Here is a 17,961-nt window from a genome sequence, read left to right as displayed (position 1 = left end):
TACATACAAAAATTTACGTGGATGAACAGTTCTCAATTGACTTGCATTAAAATGTTCACTGCATGTGATGTAGTCATCAGTAGTCTTTGCAGGCTTTCACACCCTGAAAATTTTATCCACTTCGAAGCACTAAAAATAAAAATCAATCAATGACCGAGTCACATGTTAACGCTTTCAATACTTGCATTTCCATTTTTCTTAGTACAGTAAAAAACTTAATTTCCTGGAATCTATTTCCTTTGATCCACAGTTCTTCACCAAGCAATGATTTTCGTACGATAGTTAGAGGTTTTCATCAAGGAATTCGACAAAAAAATTTAATAATCAGCAACTAGAACGAGCCTCTTCGATCAAAATGGCCATCTGAAATCTTACAAAATTTCATTTTAACCATTATTAGTGTCTAACAAACACATTTGAAACATATCTATATGGCGGTCACATCACTTCAGTCGCTTCATTTCCCATCTTTCTACTCCATAATCTTTGGTACGAACTATAAGGATCTGGATTTTATTCATAAAAATATTGATTGCGTTAGACTTTATTTTGAAAATACGAAATTTCAGTATTTTTAAATTGAGCAGGGAATTTATTGCCGAGTATAAAACTATTCGTTTTCAGTCGACGAACGGTATTCAATTTTCTATTCCAATATAATCGTGTTTGATCAGGCCAACACCGTTGGTAAAGTTTACTGTAGAGTAAACTTAGAGTGAAACCACGAGAATCATGGGAGATGAACTCTAGCTGCATGAAAAAATTTAATTATTTTCGTCCCAGATCCATTCTTTCACGCCGGCCCGATATTGAAATTTTCGGTTCCAATTTTACCGAAGTCGTTTTCGCAGAGCCATTTCGACGTCAATATTTGGAGTCGTTTCATTCGAAGTTAGGAGGAAACAATGCGAGCATTTGGTCAACCGCCCAGTAAGCTTCCAGTGTGAGTCAGGTTCGAATCTGCTTTATTGGAATATTCTCATAGATTCAGCAGGTGGAGAATGATCATTGAAATTATTTCCGAAATTGCGCTCAACTATGCCGCATTTTCCATAACACTTATATCAAATTTTATCATTTAATATTATCAGGAATTGTGCGTTTCCTTTATTATTCAAAATATACAAAATACACTGCGCAAAAAAATTAACGCACATTCTGAAAATCTCAATTTTAATGACAGTTAACTCTACATTGACTTTATAACTTATTTTTTATGTTCTCTCGGGAAGGTTTTGAACAAAACAAGACACATTAAATGGAAGAAAAATTCAGGATTTCACCGAATCTTATGTGGAAGAAGAGAAATGAACAATTTTCAAAATACTGAAATGCTGATAAGTGATTTAATACTTGTTATTTCCACCCCTTGCGTTAATTACAGCTCGGCAACGACGGTTCATACTCAAAATGAGTTCTGATCTAATCCTTCCCAGACTTCTTGCTGGCCATTCCATTCAAGAGACTTCAACCTCTTCAAGGTACTCCTGAACGATGCGCGCACGATAGGGTCTGGCATTATCGTCCGTGAAATTTTCACCAATGTATGGGGCATATGGCACTACATGCTCTTCAAGAATGTTCCTTAGATAGGTACTTATCAGCATTTATAGCTCCATTATCAACGACCACTAGGTCTGTGAGAGCAGTCAAAGATATTCCACCCCATACCATAATCGATCCTCCCCGAAACCAGTAGTATTCAGGAAATTGCACTGAGCATATCTTTCATGTGGACGTCTGTATACAAGGGAACGTCGATCACAATGGTAGAGGCAGAATCTAGACCCATCTGTGAAGAGAACTCTTTCCCAATCGGCCTCTTCCCAATGGATATGCTCTCTCGCAAAATCCAAACGCGCCCTTCGATGGGCTGGGGTAAGAGCTGGACCTCTTGCCGCGACACGAGGCCTTAAATCATATTCTCTGAGCCGATTCCTTATTGTCTGAGTGCTAATTTGCACCTCATGAGTTTGCTCAAGGTGAATTTGAAGGAGGCGAGCGTTTGCAAACCGTTGCCTCAACGAAGAAACTCTCAAGTAACGTTCTTGAATGGCAGTTGTTATCCGTGGTCTACCCTGTCCTGATCTTCGGACATTCATACCTGAATCGCTGCAACAATCTGGACACACTTGTATGGGAAACTCCAAACCTTTCTGCAATTCTTGTGTATGTCCACCCTTCTTCTCGCAAAACTACCGCTTGGGCACATTCCTCTTGGGTCAAATTGCGTGTTTCGCGTTGCATAGCGATCGAGTGTAAAAAATCAAACGAAAGAAAAACTATTGATCACTAGAATTGATCGAGAACAACTGATTTTATAATGGAGCCAATACATTCAAAATCTGATAATATCATCTTTTTTTGTTTCTGCTGGGAAAAAACATCTGTATTGAAGAAAACCGTTGAAAGTGGATAACATATGCATGCATAATTCTGATAAAGATAATTATCATTGAGAACACCTTCAGTTGTAGAATAAATTTGAGATTTCCATAATGTGCGTTAATTTTTTGGCGCAGTGTAAGTGTGATTCAAAACAATATTCTATCGATGCAATGATGGTAGCAATTTTTCCTAATTTTTTTCACAATCCCGTAATGTATCAATCGAGACCTTGAAAAATTTTAAGTATTGCTATAGCATTCCACTCGATTCTTGGTCCGAACTGAAGTAATCTCGTAAATAGACAGATTTTCTGAGAATTGAATATCTTGGAACACAAACTCTTGAAAACCAATTCTCGAGTAAAATGCACTTGCTGTTTCAAGTGGAACTTGATCTTGGCAATAAATTTCTGTGAACAAATCAGAAATATTAGAAAAGTCTAAATCGTGCTATGTACAAAGTTAGTAAGTTCCGCAACAAAAATTGAACCACACTACTGCTATAGACAGTAAAAAGTTTATAATACAGTGAGGATTAAGTAAGGAATTGTTCATAAAACAGTGTGTGGATTAAGTAACGAATAAAATTTGTAACTGCGTTATTGATGTTGTTTCCAAGCAAAACGCCCGGACATGCCAATTTCACTATTTAATGAACAAACTTATAAAAATTTTAGACATTCACGTCATTTATTTTTTCAAAGAGTGGCATTTTAATCTTTTCCAGATGACAACCCCAAATTTTTTTTACCCAAATGATGTAAAATTTGGTAACGTAGATAATAATTTTGTCAGGAAATACAATAAAAATTATTACGTCACTCTCTACAGATGAACGACGTTGTAAGTAAAATTTTAATGCCATAAGGTGATCAACTAAAATTGACCGTTCCCTGTGTTTTGCTTGAAAATGACACCAGTCTAATGGCATCATCAAACACGTAATTTAAAACCAGTACAAACCTTCAGGAGAAAAATGTTGGGAATAAACACAAACAAATACGTATACGCCCTAGAAGAGGCCAAATCCATAAATCAGCAGAAATTGCACCTGCTCACAAAAACATGCAGAAAGTAACTATTGAATTCAATGGAACAGCACGTTATTTCAGGGATCTGGTGGAAGAAATTACTTGCATAGTATGCACAATAAAAATTACGAAGATGAACACTGATTATCTTGTGGCAAACTGCCCATTATCTGGCAACGCTTTTGAATTTTGAACACTACTTCGATTCAAAATTAGCTTAGATATCAACAATAAATGAAAATAGGTTATATTCTATAAAAAGAAATCATCTTCTTTATAAAATTCACAAATAAATAGTCGGCTCAGTGATAGTTGGATATTTCACTAATTTTCAGTCATTCATTTTCATTGCTGTATCTCGTTGCCGGGAATGGATCAACAAAAAGAACAAAAAAGGAAAAAAAAAGAAAAAGAAGAGAAAAAACAAGAAAAAAGAAAAAAAAAAGTGCGAACAGACTTATAATTGCGGCTAATTGCGGCTGTATGCTCTCTTGTGACTGTAGAGACCCAATCGTGACCTACAGATCCTACCACATTCCGGGCATGGATAGTTATCAACCAGATCTGGCCGCCGCTGTAACCTTCTTGAGTCTCCATTATAACTGTGTACCAAAGACACTGTGACCTGCCTAACGCTAGTTGATCCCAGTTATGATTGGCACTAACTGATTTTAGGGATTGATGTAGTGTATCCTTAAACCGCTTATACTGGCCTCCTGGTTTCCGGGCTCCCTCAGTGAATTCGCCATAAAGAGCTATTTTGGGGAGTTTGTGTCTTGCATCCTCAGAATGTGGCCGCTCCATCTGAGTCGGGCCCTTGTTACTTGAGTCTCAATTGTTGTACAACTCGCGCTTTGCATTCGAAACTTTGTGGAACCATCTGATGTGCATTATCTGTCTAATTTTCAGCATATTTTCCTTGTCAGGAAAAAAATATATTGTGGACATTTCAAAAAAAATTTTGAGCAATCCCTGCTTGGAAAAGCTCTCTTAATATGGCACTCGAAGAGCCGTATCATTTTTTCTGTAGAAAGCTGAAAACTGAGAGAAATTAAATAGAGCAGACATTCTACAGATTCCGTAGGAAAAATTACCCATAAAATTAATTTTTCATGAAGATCTTTTTTTTATATATTATTTCATTGAAGAATTAAACTTTTTATTTTAGAAAAATAACAAATTTTTATTGAGCTTTCTCGCTCTTATGAAAGTTCTGCTCCATATCTCAGTCAATATTTCTATCAGTTTTCTAGCGTTTGAGGAAAATATTGAAAATTGCTTTTCAGGTGCAATCCTAAGGGGGATAAACCGAAGCTGCTCAAAAAATTATTTCCTATGGAAGACCTATGCTATTTTTGACGTATTGAATTTTTCCACAGCATTTCATTAAAACCCTTTTTATTGGACCACCATCGACCACTCTCGAGGACACAGTGATGTAAAACAAATAATGTTTCACATCAATCATATGGACAATGTGATCATGTATCATAATAAGCGAATTTGGTCGAAGTGATTGATGAAGCTTCTCTGGTTATGTAAAACTAATATAAGATTTGGAAGAACTGATGAAATGAATCGATTTTTGCTCAATGTTTGATGTTTAAATACCTCGAATATTCAACCAGTTTTCACAACCTTCGTAAGATCGAATCAGAAAACTCCCAGAATGTGAATAATTTGAAGTATTTCATCACTAAGATTATTCAAAACGAAAAATATTTCCATTATGAACATGGGAATGTTTCGAAAAAAAAATCCTTCAAATCAGTAAAAAATATTTCGTTCTCCTCGATATGGCATGACTTATTAGAGAACAGATTAGTCCAAAATTATTATACATCAGATACGTCTAATTGAAACCGTTCATTTATAAATCTAGATTGCAATGTCGGACAGAATTCGTTACAAAATATAAAACCGCCTATCAGAGAGGCCTGGCGGCAAGAAAAAAACACTTTGTGTTCAACTCGAGGGACGATCATTGGCGTGAATTATTTCAGTGGGGAGCCTGAGAATGAATTGTCTAAATTTAATCCCATTTTTAAGAACTCCCCTATTTCCTTCCTTGTCCCGGATGAATTCCCTCGAAGATTAAATTTTTGTACGACAAAGCTGAAGGTGTACAAAGCGGCGCCTAAATGAAGACAGAGAACATTAAGCAATGAGCAACCATTATTTACAAACTAAGAGACTTGGAGCTACCAACGTAGCTGGTATAAACTTCCAAACTAATTATATTCTTGACGAGGGCGCACTGAAATTCGTTTGGCGGGAAGAGATATGTGAGATGAATACTATTATTGGCATTTCGACTAGATCCGGAATGCTTTGAATGCCCAGTCAATTATGTTGAGAAATTTCGATTGAGATCACGTCAAGCGATCTATCTGCATGTTGGAAATTGTCTTATGAACCTGACTTATTACTACCATCTCCATCAGACCATTTTGAGCTGATAACTTTTTCCATTTGAATATGGATTTATTCGTTCCCTTTTACATACACCGGGTGTCCCACCCCAGACGCGGCGCTCTTTTTGAGGAAGTGAATAAAGATATTCTGGAAAGGGTGTTCGAAAGCACAATTTAAAATTATTGTCATATATACAGGGTGTTCAAGGACAAAGATACAGACCCAAGTTACACTTTTTTGAATGTAACACTCTATTTGACCTCAAAATGTAATGGAAAGCTCAAAGTACTTTATACCCTCGAAGCACCCTTTACCAGATAATGGCGAAAAATTGAAAATATGGGTTTTTTTAAATAGCAATTAACAAAGAAACTACTTACGCCAGCCCAACAGACAGTATTTTTTCGAGTAGACCAGTTGGTTACTCCTACATGTAGAAGAAAATTGCAACTCTGGAATATACAGAGTGATCATAATCACTTCTCAAACATCAACTACAAATAATCGTCAAAAACTTTCTTATTTCAAATGGCACATGCGGTATTCCTACATCTCGTTGAACGCAAAAATTGATTCCGAAACTATATTCATAAGGTATTCCTACACCTAAACCTGATAGTTTCTCAACAGTTTATGACGATTATTTGTAGTTGATGTTTGAGAATCAATTGTGATCACTCTGTATATTCCAGAGTTGCAATTTCTTTTAGGTGTACTCTGTAGGTGTTGTCTTCTCGAAAAAATACTGTCATTTTAAAAAACTCCATATTTTCAATTTTTCGCCATTATCTCGTAAAGTATGCTTTTAAGGTATAAAGTGATCTGAAGAAACTAATCATAATCTGAGCTGGCCATTCCATTTCAAATAAAGGGTGTTACATGTAAAGAAGTGTAACTTTGGTCTATATCTTTGTTTTCAAACACTCTGTATATATGACAATAATTTTAAATTGTTCTTTTGAATGCTTTACCCACTCCACAAGAAAAGATTTTTAAAATATCTTTATTTACTCCTTCAAAATGAGGGTGTCTTGGGTGGGTCACCCGGTATATTTCAACAGTAGAGTCTTGAAGTAAAAAAAACACTTTCTTCTGATCGTACGAGATGAAAAGATACAGAAATTTTGAGTTTCAATAATGAGGTATGCCATTCCTGACACTGAAGTTTTTCCCAGCATTAGATATACAATTTTAACTTTGGAAATAAGTATAAATTCACTTTTTCCATTCCTTCTGATATAATACAATAAATGAGTTACTGCAATTTCATTGCTGATTAATTTTGAATATTTTTCTGATTTTCATTTCATTTTCGATAATTGACAAATTCAACTTATAACCACCCATGTAAGCTGTGTTTTCATCTCAGAAATGTAATTATTCATTATCGTTTTTTATTGCACTCAGTGCAAGTTACCCGCTTTTACTTTTTATATATATGAATATCTTCTATATTAATAAAAGAGGATCTATGGTTTACTTCAAAATGCTTTATTGTTCAAACGATCGCACCAAATTGGACAATTCTTTTTTTGTTGTGTTTATTATTGTTAAGGGAAGGTTTATATAACAAAATATTCCCAAAAAAATTGTACAGAACAGAAAAAAAGGCATTCCTTTTTCTTACGACCAATCGAGCAATCACGATGAGTTAGTTATTATTATCTACCCTAGAAATAATTTAAATGGCAAAACTAGGTTTGCCGGGTCAGCTAGTATATGAATAAATAAATGAAAATTTTTCAGAATGTTCAAATGTTGCCAAGTTGTAGAATAAGGAACACTATAATGACAACAAAATTCCCTTGAGACTAACACGCTAAATCTATGACAAGACTTATCTGTAATGTGTTATTTAATTCTGTTGATTTTTTTAACAAAGTTTCATCCAGCCAAAGTACCCAAATTTTCGTATACCCAAACGTCATCGTTTACTCGTTAAATAATACACCATCACAAAAAATGAAAATGGTCGAAATATAAAAATTTCGGTGTTTCTTGCTCTATTATAAAATACAATTCGGCGGCAATTTTTTAATTTAAAGTTTTCGAAAACCAAAGCAATCATTTGGTAACAGAATTGAAAAATACTAGTGCTGAAAGCAGGGTTCCGGTCATCGGTTTTTTTGTTGGATTAGCTTGCTCTGGCTTCAGAAAAACTTACCTGCTACCATCAGTAATATAATTATTGTATTGGAAATCATATATTTTGCTGTGAGGATCGGATTCTCTGACTACTTTACTTTCCTGTTGTTGAATATCAAAGACGTTTTCTATATACCAACACTGGTTTTTTGTCACTTGAACTTTGTTAAAGACCCAGATGTTGTAGACTAAGTCCTCCAACCGTTTTTCAACACTCTCAGCACTTGCATTATAGAAGTCTTCGAAACGTCATAGGTACTCTTTACAGGTCAATCGATATGATGTTCTTTATTCTAACATAGAAAGTGCCACTTGCTCTTCCATACCAGCCCATTCTCAACGAATGCCGTGTTCCAATTCCAATACTGTTCTCACATGTTAGACTTGTCAGGTGTGAATCTGGTTATTGGTGATCAAAAAAATCAATTCAACTCAATCACCAAACATCTTGTTCGACCTAGTTCCAGAAACCACTTTTCAGGATATCATAAATATTTTGAGAATGGTGATCGAAATCAAGATGAACCTATGCAAACAGGAATTTGCATAGGTTCATAACCATAAGGATATGGTATCTTCTAAATGACGTCATCCATTTACTTCATTAGTATTAACCCCTTCAGGTAACGTACACTAACGAAGCACTTTGCACCATAACATACATTTATTATGGATACTCGGTAAATATATTATATACATTTTGGGGTAAGATTTTCAAATTGGTAAAAACTGACCATAGATCTGAAGGTCGTACTGATATGTAACCCTCTACAACTACCGGATATTTGGTAGTTGATGATGAACACATGGCTCAGCAATTTGTGTGTACCCGGTGGGTAACTTGCAGTGCAAACAAACAAATTTCTTCAATTTTACAAAGGAAAACTCCTTTGAATGCTATGAAAGGCGTAATGAAACAAAAAATATTCAGAGGTAGATTTAGATAATCAATCTTAGTTACAGTTGATTTGTAAGCAATGAAGTATCAAATTAGATATAAGTGAATGACTTTAAAATTTGTTTTTGTTTAATTTCAACATTTTTGTGAAGGTGGATCTCAGACATATGGACGAGAAGGCTGGCAGTAACATTGTCGAAGTTGGAGTTGATCTATCGGAGTTTTATATGTCAGTAGAGTGGGATATACTCGAAGTACCTGCTGTGAGGTGAGTAGTACAGCGATAAAAAAGAGGTTTTTTGTATATCTCAATTATTAATTCTTTTCGCATGCTGAACCACAAATACGAAATGGACATTTCCTAAAAATTTTTAAACTTCTTCATTTTTGTTGACATTTTATAATGAATAGTTGCGAAAAAATCTGAGGGGTAATTTGTTGTCAAAAAATAGTCTTTCATACCTATATATTTTTTCGAGCAGCCCCTGCTCCCTAAGCATGGCAACTGAAAAGTAATTCTCAATTACTTTCTTAGAAACTAGAAAACGGGCAGATATCTATGAAATGAAAGTCAAAGGGCAATAACCGTTTTCTAGAAAAAAAATATCGACAGGTACGTAGCGTCAGTCGTATAGCTTTAAATTGTCTTCAAACTGAAAATTACCAAGTAACTTAGTATTTTCTCATTGCCTCCTCGCTCCTATAGAATATCTGCTCCATTTCATTATTGCCAGTCCTCTGGTTTCTGAAAAAACTTAAAAATTTATTTTCATATACTATCATTTCTCGAATTTTACCGCAACTTTTCATTTACGCCCTGTATAATGATCGGGTTTTCTTGTATACGATTCTGGAAAGGACTTCCACTTTGTCTCTCTTAGTCCTTCTCCCCTCATATATTCGAACAGATTCTGTTATGTCTAGTAAAGGCTAGTAAATTTTCGTCTGTGTTGATATGAGTCACAAAGAGGAGCAATCTCCATTTTTCAAGCTGAAGAGTATTAGCCTTATCCTTTTATCTCAACGGAAATAAATGATCTACAGACCCGTGCATTCCTTACGTCGTGTTTCTCGTGAAGGGCGGATTCCCTGACTTTACACTACTTTGAAACGAACCTTGTTGACTGAATCTTACCTCTCGTTTTGGTCTATTTAGACTTAAGAAGACACGTATATTGCTTCTCCTGCAAACAATAGTGCAGAGTCGCTTATTGGGTTGAAACAAGAGCTTCTTTCATCCGCTAAACAAAGGAACTCCGAATGAAATACCTCTCTGTGAATATTCCAGGATGAGATTTCGGCAGTGGTTATACTTGACTTTCGATGAAAACGGAAATGTGGGGAAGTTGAAGACATTATTAAAATAACTGGAATGCGAACTTTATAATTTGATTGCAAATCAGTGCCCCTTCTGAATTTCTCCCCAAAGAAAAGATTTCCCCTCGTCATATTCGATTCTGGATGTATTGAACGACTTTAAAACGAAGCCATTGTTAGCTTTTGGAAACCACAATTCATCGCCCTTCTACTGAAATCATTCAGGCGGAGTAAAATTTATAACGAGTTCATGTAGGGAAAATTATCTTTGAAATATTCTGTTATCAGAATACTCATGTTTTTCATTACAGAACTAGGTACTTTTTTTTTGCTGAAGGAAACTTGAAAATTAGCGAAAAAGTGTTTGAGTTATGTTATTAAACAGAGGAACTGTGAGAACTAGATTCATACTCCTCATGGAAATTATCAAACAAATAGCTGTATGCCCGTGATTTAAATAGGCTCTGTGAAGATACTATTTATTCTGTTCTCTATTTACTAACTCTCCTTATTTACTAACTGACAAAGAAACTGCAAAACCCAGAAGGAACTGTTTGAATTTCAATTTTTTTTTTGTTGGTAAAATATAGATAGTACAGCAAGGAGTAAATGATTGAAATTTGGAGAAAAAAGGGGTTTACACTTCTTCTTGGGGGATACTATCCCAAGCTAACTGTACTTCATGTCTCAGAGCCGCCAAAGTCTGGGCTGGGGTAAATTTCCAAGCCTTCTACCCATGATGTCCCAAACATGCTCTATGGGCGAAAGATCGGGGGATCTGGGCAGCCATGGCAAAATATTCACATGGGTCGCTTCAAAAAAGTTTAAACAAACTCTGGCAACGTGAGGTCGAGCATTATCTGCTGAAATATTGGATTCTCGAGCCTTTTAAGGTAAGGGAGAACAAATGGCTCCACTATTTCTTGAAAGTAACGCAGCGTTGTCATGTTACCTCGAATAAAGACTAAAGGTAACCTACTTCCATGTGCAATAGCACCCCATAACATAACACCTACTGTCCGGTGTACATGACGCTCAACATCAAAATGAGGTTCACGTCTTTCTCCTCGACGTCGTCTTTCTCCTCGACGTCGTCTTACCCTTCTTCGGCCATCATGTGCACCCAAGGAGAATCGAGATGAGAGACCTGATGCCATTCCATATTCCAATGTTGTCGTTCTCTGCACCAAGTAAGAGGTAACAAAGATGGGATTGATAATGCTGCAGTCCAAAAGACCTTATACGGCGGTAAACCGTTCGGACTTGTTCTCCTAACCACTCATCAGCCAAAGATCGAGTTGTCGCAAATCGGTCTCTAATGGCCATAAGTCTTAGACGCTGATCTTGAACTTCATTTGTGCCCCTTCGACGTCTGGTGCCTACTTTTCTTCGATTTTGGGAATTATCAAACCACGCTTGACATCTCATAACAGTTTTTTTTTTGGTGTAGCAGGGGGAAAATCTGCTGTCAGACGAACCTCCATCTCCTGAGGAGGAACAAGTGTGGGGTTTCTCACTCTCCTGAGCTCGAGACCCACTAAAAGCCCTTAACTGCTTCTTGAATTTTGGTTCCGGGCATTTGCCTATAAACCGTTCATCTCTTAGTCGGTTTTCTTCTAGCACACTATCGTGCTGGGATTTATGTGTTTATCCCTTATTGGATTAACACTTTATTGAATATTTCAATAAGTTTCTGTTGTTATTTTAATCTCTTTTTAATTGATCCCTTGGTCTCCTTCGGTAAATTCGCATTCTCCTTTTGTCTTCCTCTGGGTCATAGTCCACTAGTCTCCTGAGTGACCTGAGTTCTTGTTTCGGATGGTTTTTCGCTGTTTCGAATAATTTCTCTGCTTTTCTGTTCATGAATTCCGTTATGGTTTCCCATTTTAGGTCCCTATAAATCTATCTATTCCTGACAAACCAAGGTGCATCTATTGCACATCGTAGCAGCTTGTTTTCAGTGGCCTGAATGGCTCTTTGCCGCGAAACCCCAGGCAACTGATCCATAAGTCAGTTGAGGCCTAGCAACGGCTTTGATTATCTTCAATTTTGTCTCTTTCGACATGTGGCTTCTTCTTCCTATCAGAGGACAGAGTCTATTCATCGCTGCTTTCGTTTTGTCGATTGCTTGTTTGATATGACTTTTCCAAGTAAGTCCTTTGACAAGCGTTATTCCTAAATATTTGGCTTCATTTTTCCAGTCGATTTCTTCTCCGTCAACTTCCAGTTTCGTTGTGGGTCGCAGTCTTCTCTCCTGTAGTAATATTGCTTGGCTCTTTTGTCCATTGAGCTTGATTTTCCACTTTATGCACCAGTCATTTGTTTCGTAAATCGTCTCTTGTGAAACTCGTTCTATTACTTCTGGGTTGCGGTGTCGAGTTGCTATGCCTGTGTCGTCAGCATATAACGTTAGCATGGTTCTTGGATTTTTCTGAATATCGTGGATGTATATGTTGTACAGAAGTGGCCCAAGTACTGATCCTTGGGGTACTCCAGCCTCTATATCTCTTGTTGATAGAGGACGATAGTCCTCTATCCTGTAATTTTTTCTCGATTCTCGTTCGATCGAGTCCGCCAATGCATCTGCCTTATCAGTATTGGTGTACGCCATTCCCCTTTCTCCTCGTAGGCTTTTTTGCATTCTCCATGCAGAATGATCGATTGTATACAGTTCTTGAACCCTTTTGTTCCATCTGCTTGCTCTTAGATCTCTCAGGGCATTTTTCAGAACTTGGCTATGTTGGTTGAGGTTCCTTCTATACAGATCATTTTTATTCATCCGATATATTCTTCTGAGTCTTCGATTTTCTCGTATAAGATCTTTTACTTCTTTAGGCGTATCGCCATGCGGACGACTTGGTGCTGGTCTCTTCACTCTTCTCGTGCTTTTTTCGTAAGCTTTCAATATAATCTCTTCCAGTTTATCAACCGCACATTCCAGATCGTCTGGAGTGCTTATTGTTGGAATTTCTGTTATTTCCGATTGTATTAAATGGCTGTATTTAGGACAATTGGTATATTCTCTTATTTCCAGAAGTTTTTCTCTTGGTTCTTCTCCAACTGTCAATTCCACAGGATTGTGGTTTGAGGTTCCATCTTCCAAAGTTTCAATCTAGTATTCTGACCAATAATTCGACCTCTTTCAAATTCCCTAAGCTGGCGATAAATTCTGCTTACACGTACTCTAGGCATTTTAACAACAACTAAACATCGTCTTTGGATCTCCTAGAACAGCTGGTTTGTTGTAAAATTTAAAAAATTTGCAAAAAACGACTACAATATTTAAGTAACAAAAAATGTTTTTATGAAAAAACACGATTTTTGCCAAACTTTAATCATTTACTCCTTGTTTACACTTTTTAGTACACTATCTATGTTTTACCAAAAAAAAAATCTAAATTTAAACAGCTCCTTCTGGGTGTTGTAGTTTCTTTTTCAGTTAGTAACTTTATGTTCGACTTCCAATAGTATAATATTTGGTTAAACTTATGGCTTTTTCTCTTTCAGAAATGAAAAATTCTATACATGCTGTGATGAACCATATCTAGATATAACTTTCAATATAACAATGAGGAGGAAAACTCTATTTTATACGGTGAATATAATAATTCCATGCATGGGGATTTCCTTCCTGACAGTGCTAACGTTCTACCTTCCATCCGATAGCGGGGAAAAGGTAAGCATCCTTTTACGATCAATCATTCATAGACCATAGCCTCTACTTCGAATTCACCACGAATACTGCAGAAGCCCGTGAGAATGATAGCTCAATTTCTGTTCCTTGATGTAGTTTCGATACTCGTGTAGTTTATTTCATCCGGTTGACATGTTTATTATCTGTTTTTATGTATAGTTCAAACAGGCTCTTATGGGGAATATGGGAAGAAAACTATCGGTTTCAAATGACAAAAATTCAGATTATTTTTCAGGGGTATAATAATTTTATGAGAAAATTTAAAGGAGACCGGGAACGAAACATGAAAACCCTTATTTTTTGCTCGCTTATTCCTGAAAACGGAGCAATACTATTTTGTTCAAATGTCCACTATTTTAGACTGTCGAGCCGAAAAAGCTTTGGGTTAGAAAAAGAAGAATTTTTGACCAAGTTTCTGTATGCTCAGAGATTGTAACTTGTGGAAAAAAAAATAAGAACTTGATATTTCCAGGGTAGGCTTCTGTTCCAAACCAGCCAATTTTCGTTATTTGGCAAAATTTTCTATTCGATTTCTGCGTTAGAGACATCTGATATAATTTTTTGGTACTGATGGTACCCATTGAAAAGAATTCCAAATGAATTGAAATTCAGTACCTAACTATAGTTGTAACGTTGTGGAATAAAAACTTGTGAAACTCGTTGTGCAAGTTTTCTTAGCATAGTATCAACAGCAAATAACACCAACTAATCTCGAAAATAATATTGTGTACCGGGTGGGCAAAAATTGGTGATACCTGAATTACAACTTTTTCAACCCAACGAGATAGAGGAAAATGCATGGCACATTACGGTGGAGAAAGTAATAATGCCATCAACTGCATTACTCTATCTTCTTTTGTTTTCGAGTTATAGGTCAAAATTAAAATTTCAACTTTGGTCATTATCTCCGTTTCTGTTTGAGCTAGGATGTTGAAATGAAAACTTTATACAGACACTTTTTTTATAGCAATCCAGTGGCGTACTATGATTTTTTCCAACAGGTATATTTGCTGAGCTATAACATAAAGATGTACTGAAAACAGTAGTTTAAAATGACCGTATTCATAGGCTTTTTTGATCAACTCCCTATTCATTATAGGGATGAAATGGCTTAACTCACCGAAATCGAATTTTTACTTTTTATGTAGGAATTTTGAGGTTGATAATAATCTACACTTCACGAGTATTTGGAGTTTTATCGAAAACATGGCATTACCTAATCGTAGTTTTCTTTAATTTCTTCGATCGATTCATTCTCAAGGGATTTTCAAAAACAAATTCGAATTGATAGTCAAACAATATAGATATGTACCTACTACGTATTTCTCATGAACCTGTAATTTTGTTTTCTTGAAACAAATCTTCTTTTATATCTGTTACGACTAAAGATAGGTGTGAACATAAACTTAAGATTAGCCGCCAGAACTTATGTTAAGCTTCGGGTATTTGTTAATGTTAGTTTCTTCTATCCTTAGCCGGCTAAACTTAGGTGTAACCACAACCCATCGGCTGAAAATGTAGAAGCTGATAGCAAAAAAGCAAAGTATTGGCAAGGCTTGAGGGGCTCAAATTTTCTGCAATCAAAAAAATGTAAAGAAATAGTAATATAATCAAACTATTAATGCAATGCATTTTTGTATGAATTTCACATATTTTCAATAGCAGAAAAGAATTCTATTAAGCAGTTGATAAGTTGAAAATGAACAATTTGTTTCTACTGTGTCTCAACCCTTTCTTATTAGCGAATCTAAAAATCTAAACGCCTCATGACAAAATTCGAGACAAACATGCTATTTTGAGTGCGAGGGGAAAACTGTAGAGTTAATAGTTATTTTTCATCTTGTTATTATTCATAATTTGCAAGAGAATTGAATGAGCAAAAGAAAAGATTGAAGACAAGAATGGTGCCGCGAACTTCTTCATCAAAATACCAAAGGTCAAATTCTGCAGAAATATAAGTAGCAGTACCCAATCTGGTTTGTAGCTAACCGGACTATTTCGCTGATAAGGCTTATGATGAATACACTTGAATCCTGGGGGATTCAACTTCAACGACTTGGGAAGAAATATTTAACAAAATCAGCTAGAAAAAGTGTTTTCAACTATTTTCATGTTCATAGTTTTTTTTGTTCTTTTTTGCAAAAATATTGAGGTTGGAAAGAAATTGCAACAATATAGAAACTAACGATTTTTTTTCCATAAACCCAATTATTGTATGGTAGGGATAATATACTTTTTTTCACAGAAAAAATACTCTATATCTAAAGTCTAATATTTTATTTCCTTTTTATGTCATATTCTGATTTTTGACGGGACACTTGACTATCCAGGTTGCTCTCGTCCTGTGGAAAACTGTATATTTAACTTCTGTATGTGAATTGAATTAAAAAAACTTAGGCTCGATTTGAAGAGCATTAATCTCCTAAACAGATGAAAATAACTCATTAAACGTTAAACTGAAAACCCATGGGCGTTATGTAACACAACCCCAATACAATAGCATTCGATGCTCTTTTGCATATTCCAATTCCAAATATTGAAACAAAAAAGTGGCCGCGTGCGTTCGTCTTCTCCCATCCGATCATTCATGAAACATCACCCCTCCGCGTGTCCAACAAATACATTTTTAACCGTACCGTTTTGGGTAATGTGCAGTGCACATTAAGCGGTTAAAGATGAAATTCCCTGACGCAAATGAATATTTTATCGAACTTCAGCCGGTCCTCGACTATAAACCTAAGTTTAGCTGGCTAATCTCAAGTTTATGCTCACACCTATCTTTAGCCGTTACATATCCATTGAATGTCTTAGGGAGAGAGCTAATATAGAACAAACTTTTGCATGATCCATATTTGAAAGATCATTCTTTTGGGCAGATAAAGGAGCGTAGCTGATATTTATTTGTGATCTGGATGTTATATCCACATAGCGAAATAATGAACACAAAATATGTTTCTGCTACATAGCTGGTCACCTAGGTTACTTTCGACGTATGTACGATTCGTAAGATTATAATTCAATAAGGATATAATCATCTTACAGGAATCGATTTTCTTTTATAGTGTATGTACTAGAACAATCAATTTTATATTGAAATATAAGCAAGATTTTGGGACCCCTCGAGCCGAGCGAGCCACAAGTTGGAAAACACTTCATTTAAACACTGTCTCATTCGCCAATTCATGCAAACAACTGCTTGATATTGATGATGATTTTTATAAAGGATATCACTCCTGAGTAGGTACCCTATGAATACTTTTTTATCAGTTCGAATACGGCATCTTCAATAATATATTCAGCAGCGATCACGGATTTTTCATTGTGAAGAAGTATCTTGAACTGAACCCGTCATCGAGGCAGTCTCATCTTTGATGCGACATTGAATTGTAAATGAGCTAGGTGCATTTTCACGCGCGAATAGATTGACCTAGTACGAAAATGTCGAACATGTTGAATAACTCATCTGTTCAGAATTATGCGGGCCACACACAAATTGAGGCCGCCAAGCATCGATATTGACATTTCATGTGCGGCTGGAGTGGATTGCTGTCCATATTGGTAATATACTATTCAGTTTTCATGGGATTGGAATCATAATATACAATTTGTGGGTTGTGTTCCATTAGGAATATCATATCCCACAACTTCTTACTGATGATCTCCAAATTAGGTTTTAACAAATTTGGTAATAACAGCCAATTGGTAAGCTCCTGTAGAAACCAATAGAAGAAAATGCCTGCACAAGCAAAAACGAGTTTTTTACTTTAAAAGTTGTCTTCATTGGAGGTACTGTAGGCGAGTTCCGATATTGATATTGTCACTGGAGCGCATTCGAATAACAATAAAACTGGAACGACTAGAGACAATAACTCTATTGTCTCTTGGAACAGTGTCAGTACTGTTCTGAAAAATCGAAACTAAAGCCTCCGATTATCCTAATGATATATAAATATTCAAATCTATAGCGCAGTGGTCGCGATCCAAAGCAGGGTCACACTCTAGAAAATGATAAAAGCCTCATATATTGACATTTTTTCCTTATATTCCCTACTGTCACTGATCATATATCGATTC

At 35.9% G+C, this 17,961-nt stretch overlaps 1 protein-coding gene across 2 annotated transcripts in view; it reads left to right on the top strand.

Annotated features, from left to right (window-relative positions):
* LOC123316141 (acetylcholine receptor subunit alpha-like) overlaps positions 1 to 17,961 on the top strand; it is a 76,559-nt gene that overhangs the window by 42,193 nt on the left and 16,405 nt on the right. For both annotated transcript variants that reach the window (XM_044902130.1, XM_044902131.1), the window contains exons 4-5: positions 9,029 to 9,144; positions 13,701 to 13,869. In XM_044902130.1, the coding sequence (XP_044758065.1) occupies positions 9,029 to 9,144; positions 13,701 to 13,869 (285 nt within the window). The remainder of the gene's footprint in view (positions 1 to 9,028; positions 9,145 to 13,700; positions 13,870 to 17,961) is intronic.

Source organism: Coccinella septempunctata, chromosome 6, assembly GCF_907165205.1.
Source record: "Coccinella septempunctata chromosome 6, icCocSept1.1, whole genome shotgun sequence".
NCBI classification, from domain to species: domain Eukaryota; kingdom Metazoa; phylum Arthropoda; class Insecta; order Coleoptera; family Coccinellidae; genus Coccinella; species Coccinella septempunctata.
Note: the sequence above shows the minus strand (reverse complement) of the source record. Positions and strands in the feature narration are given on the sequence as shown.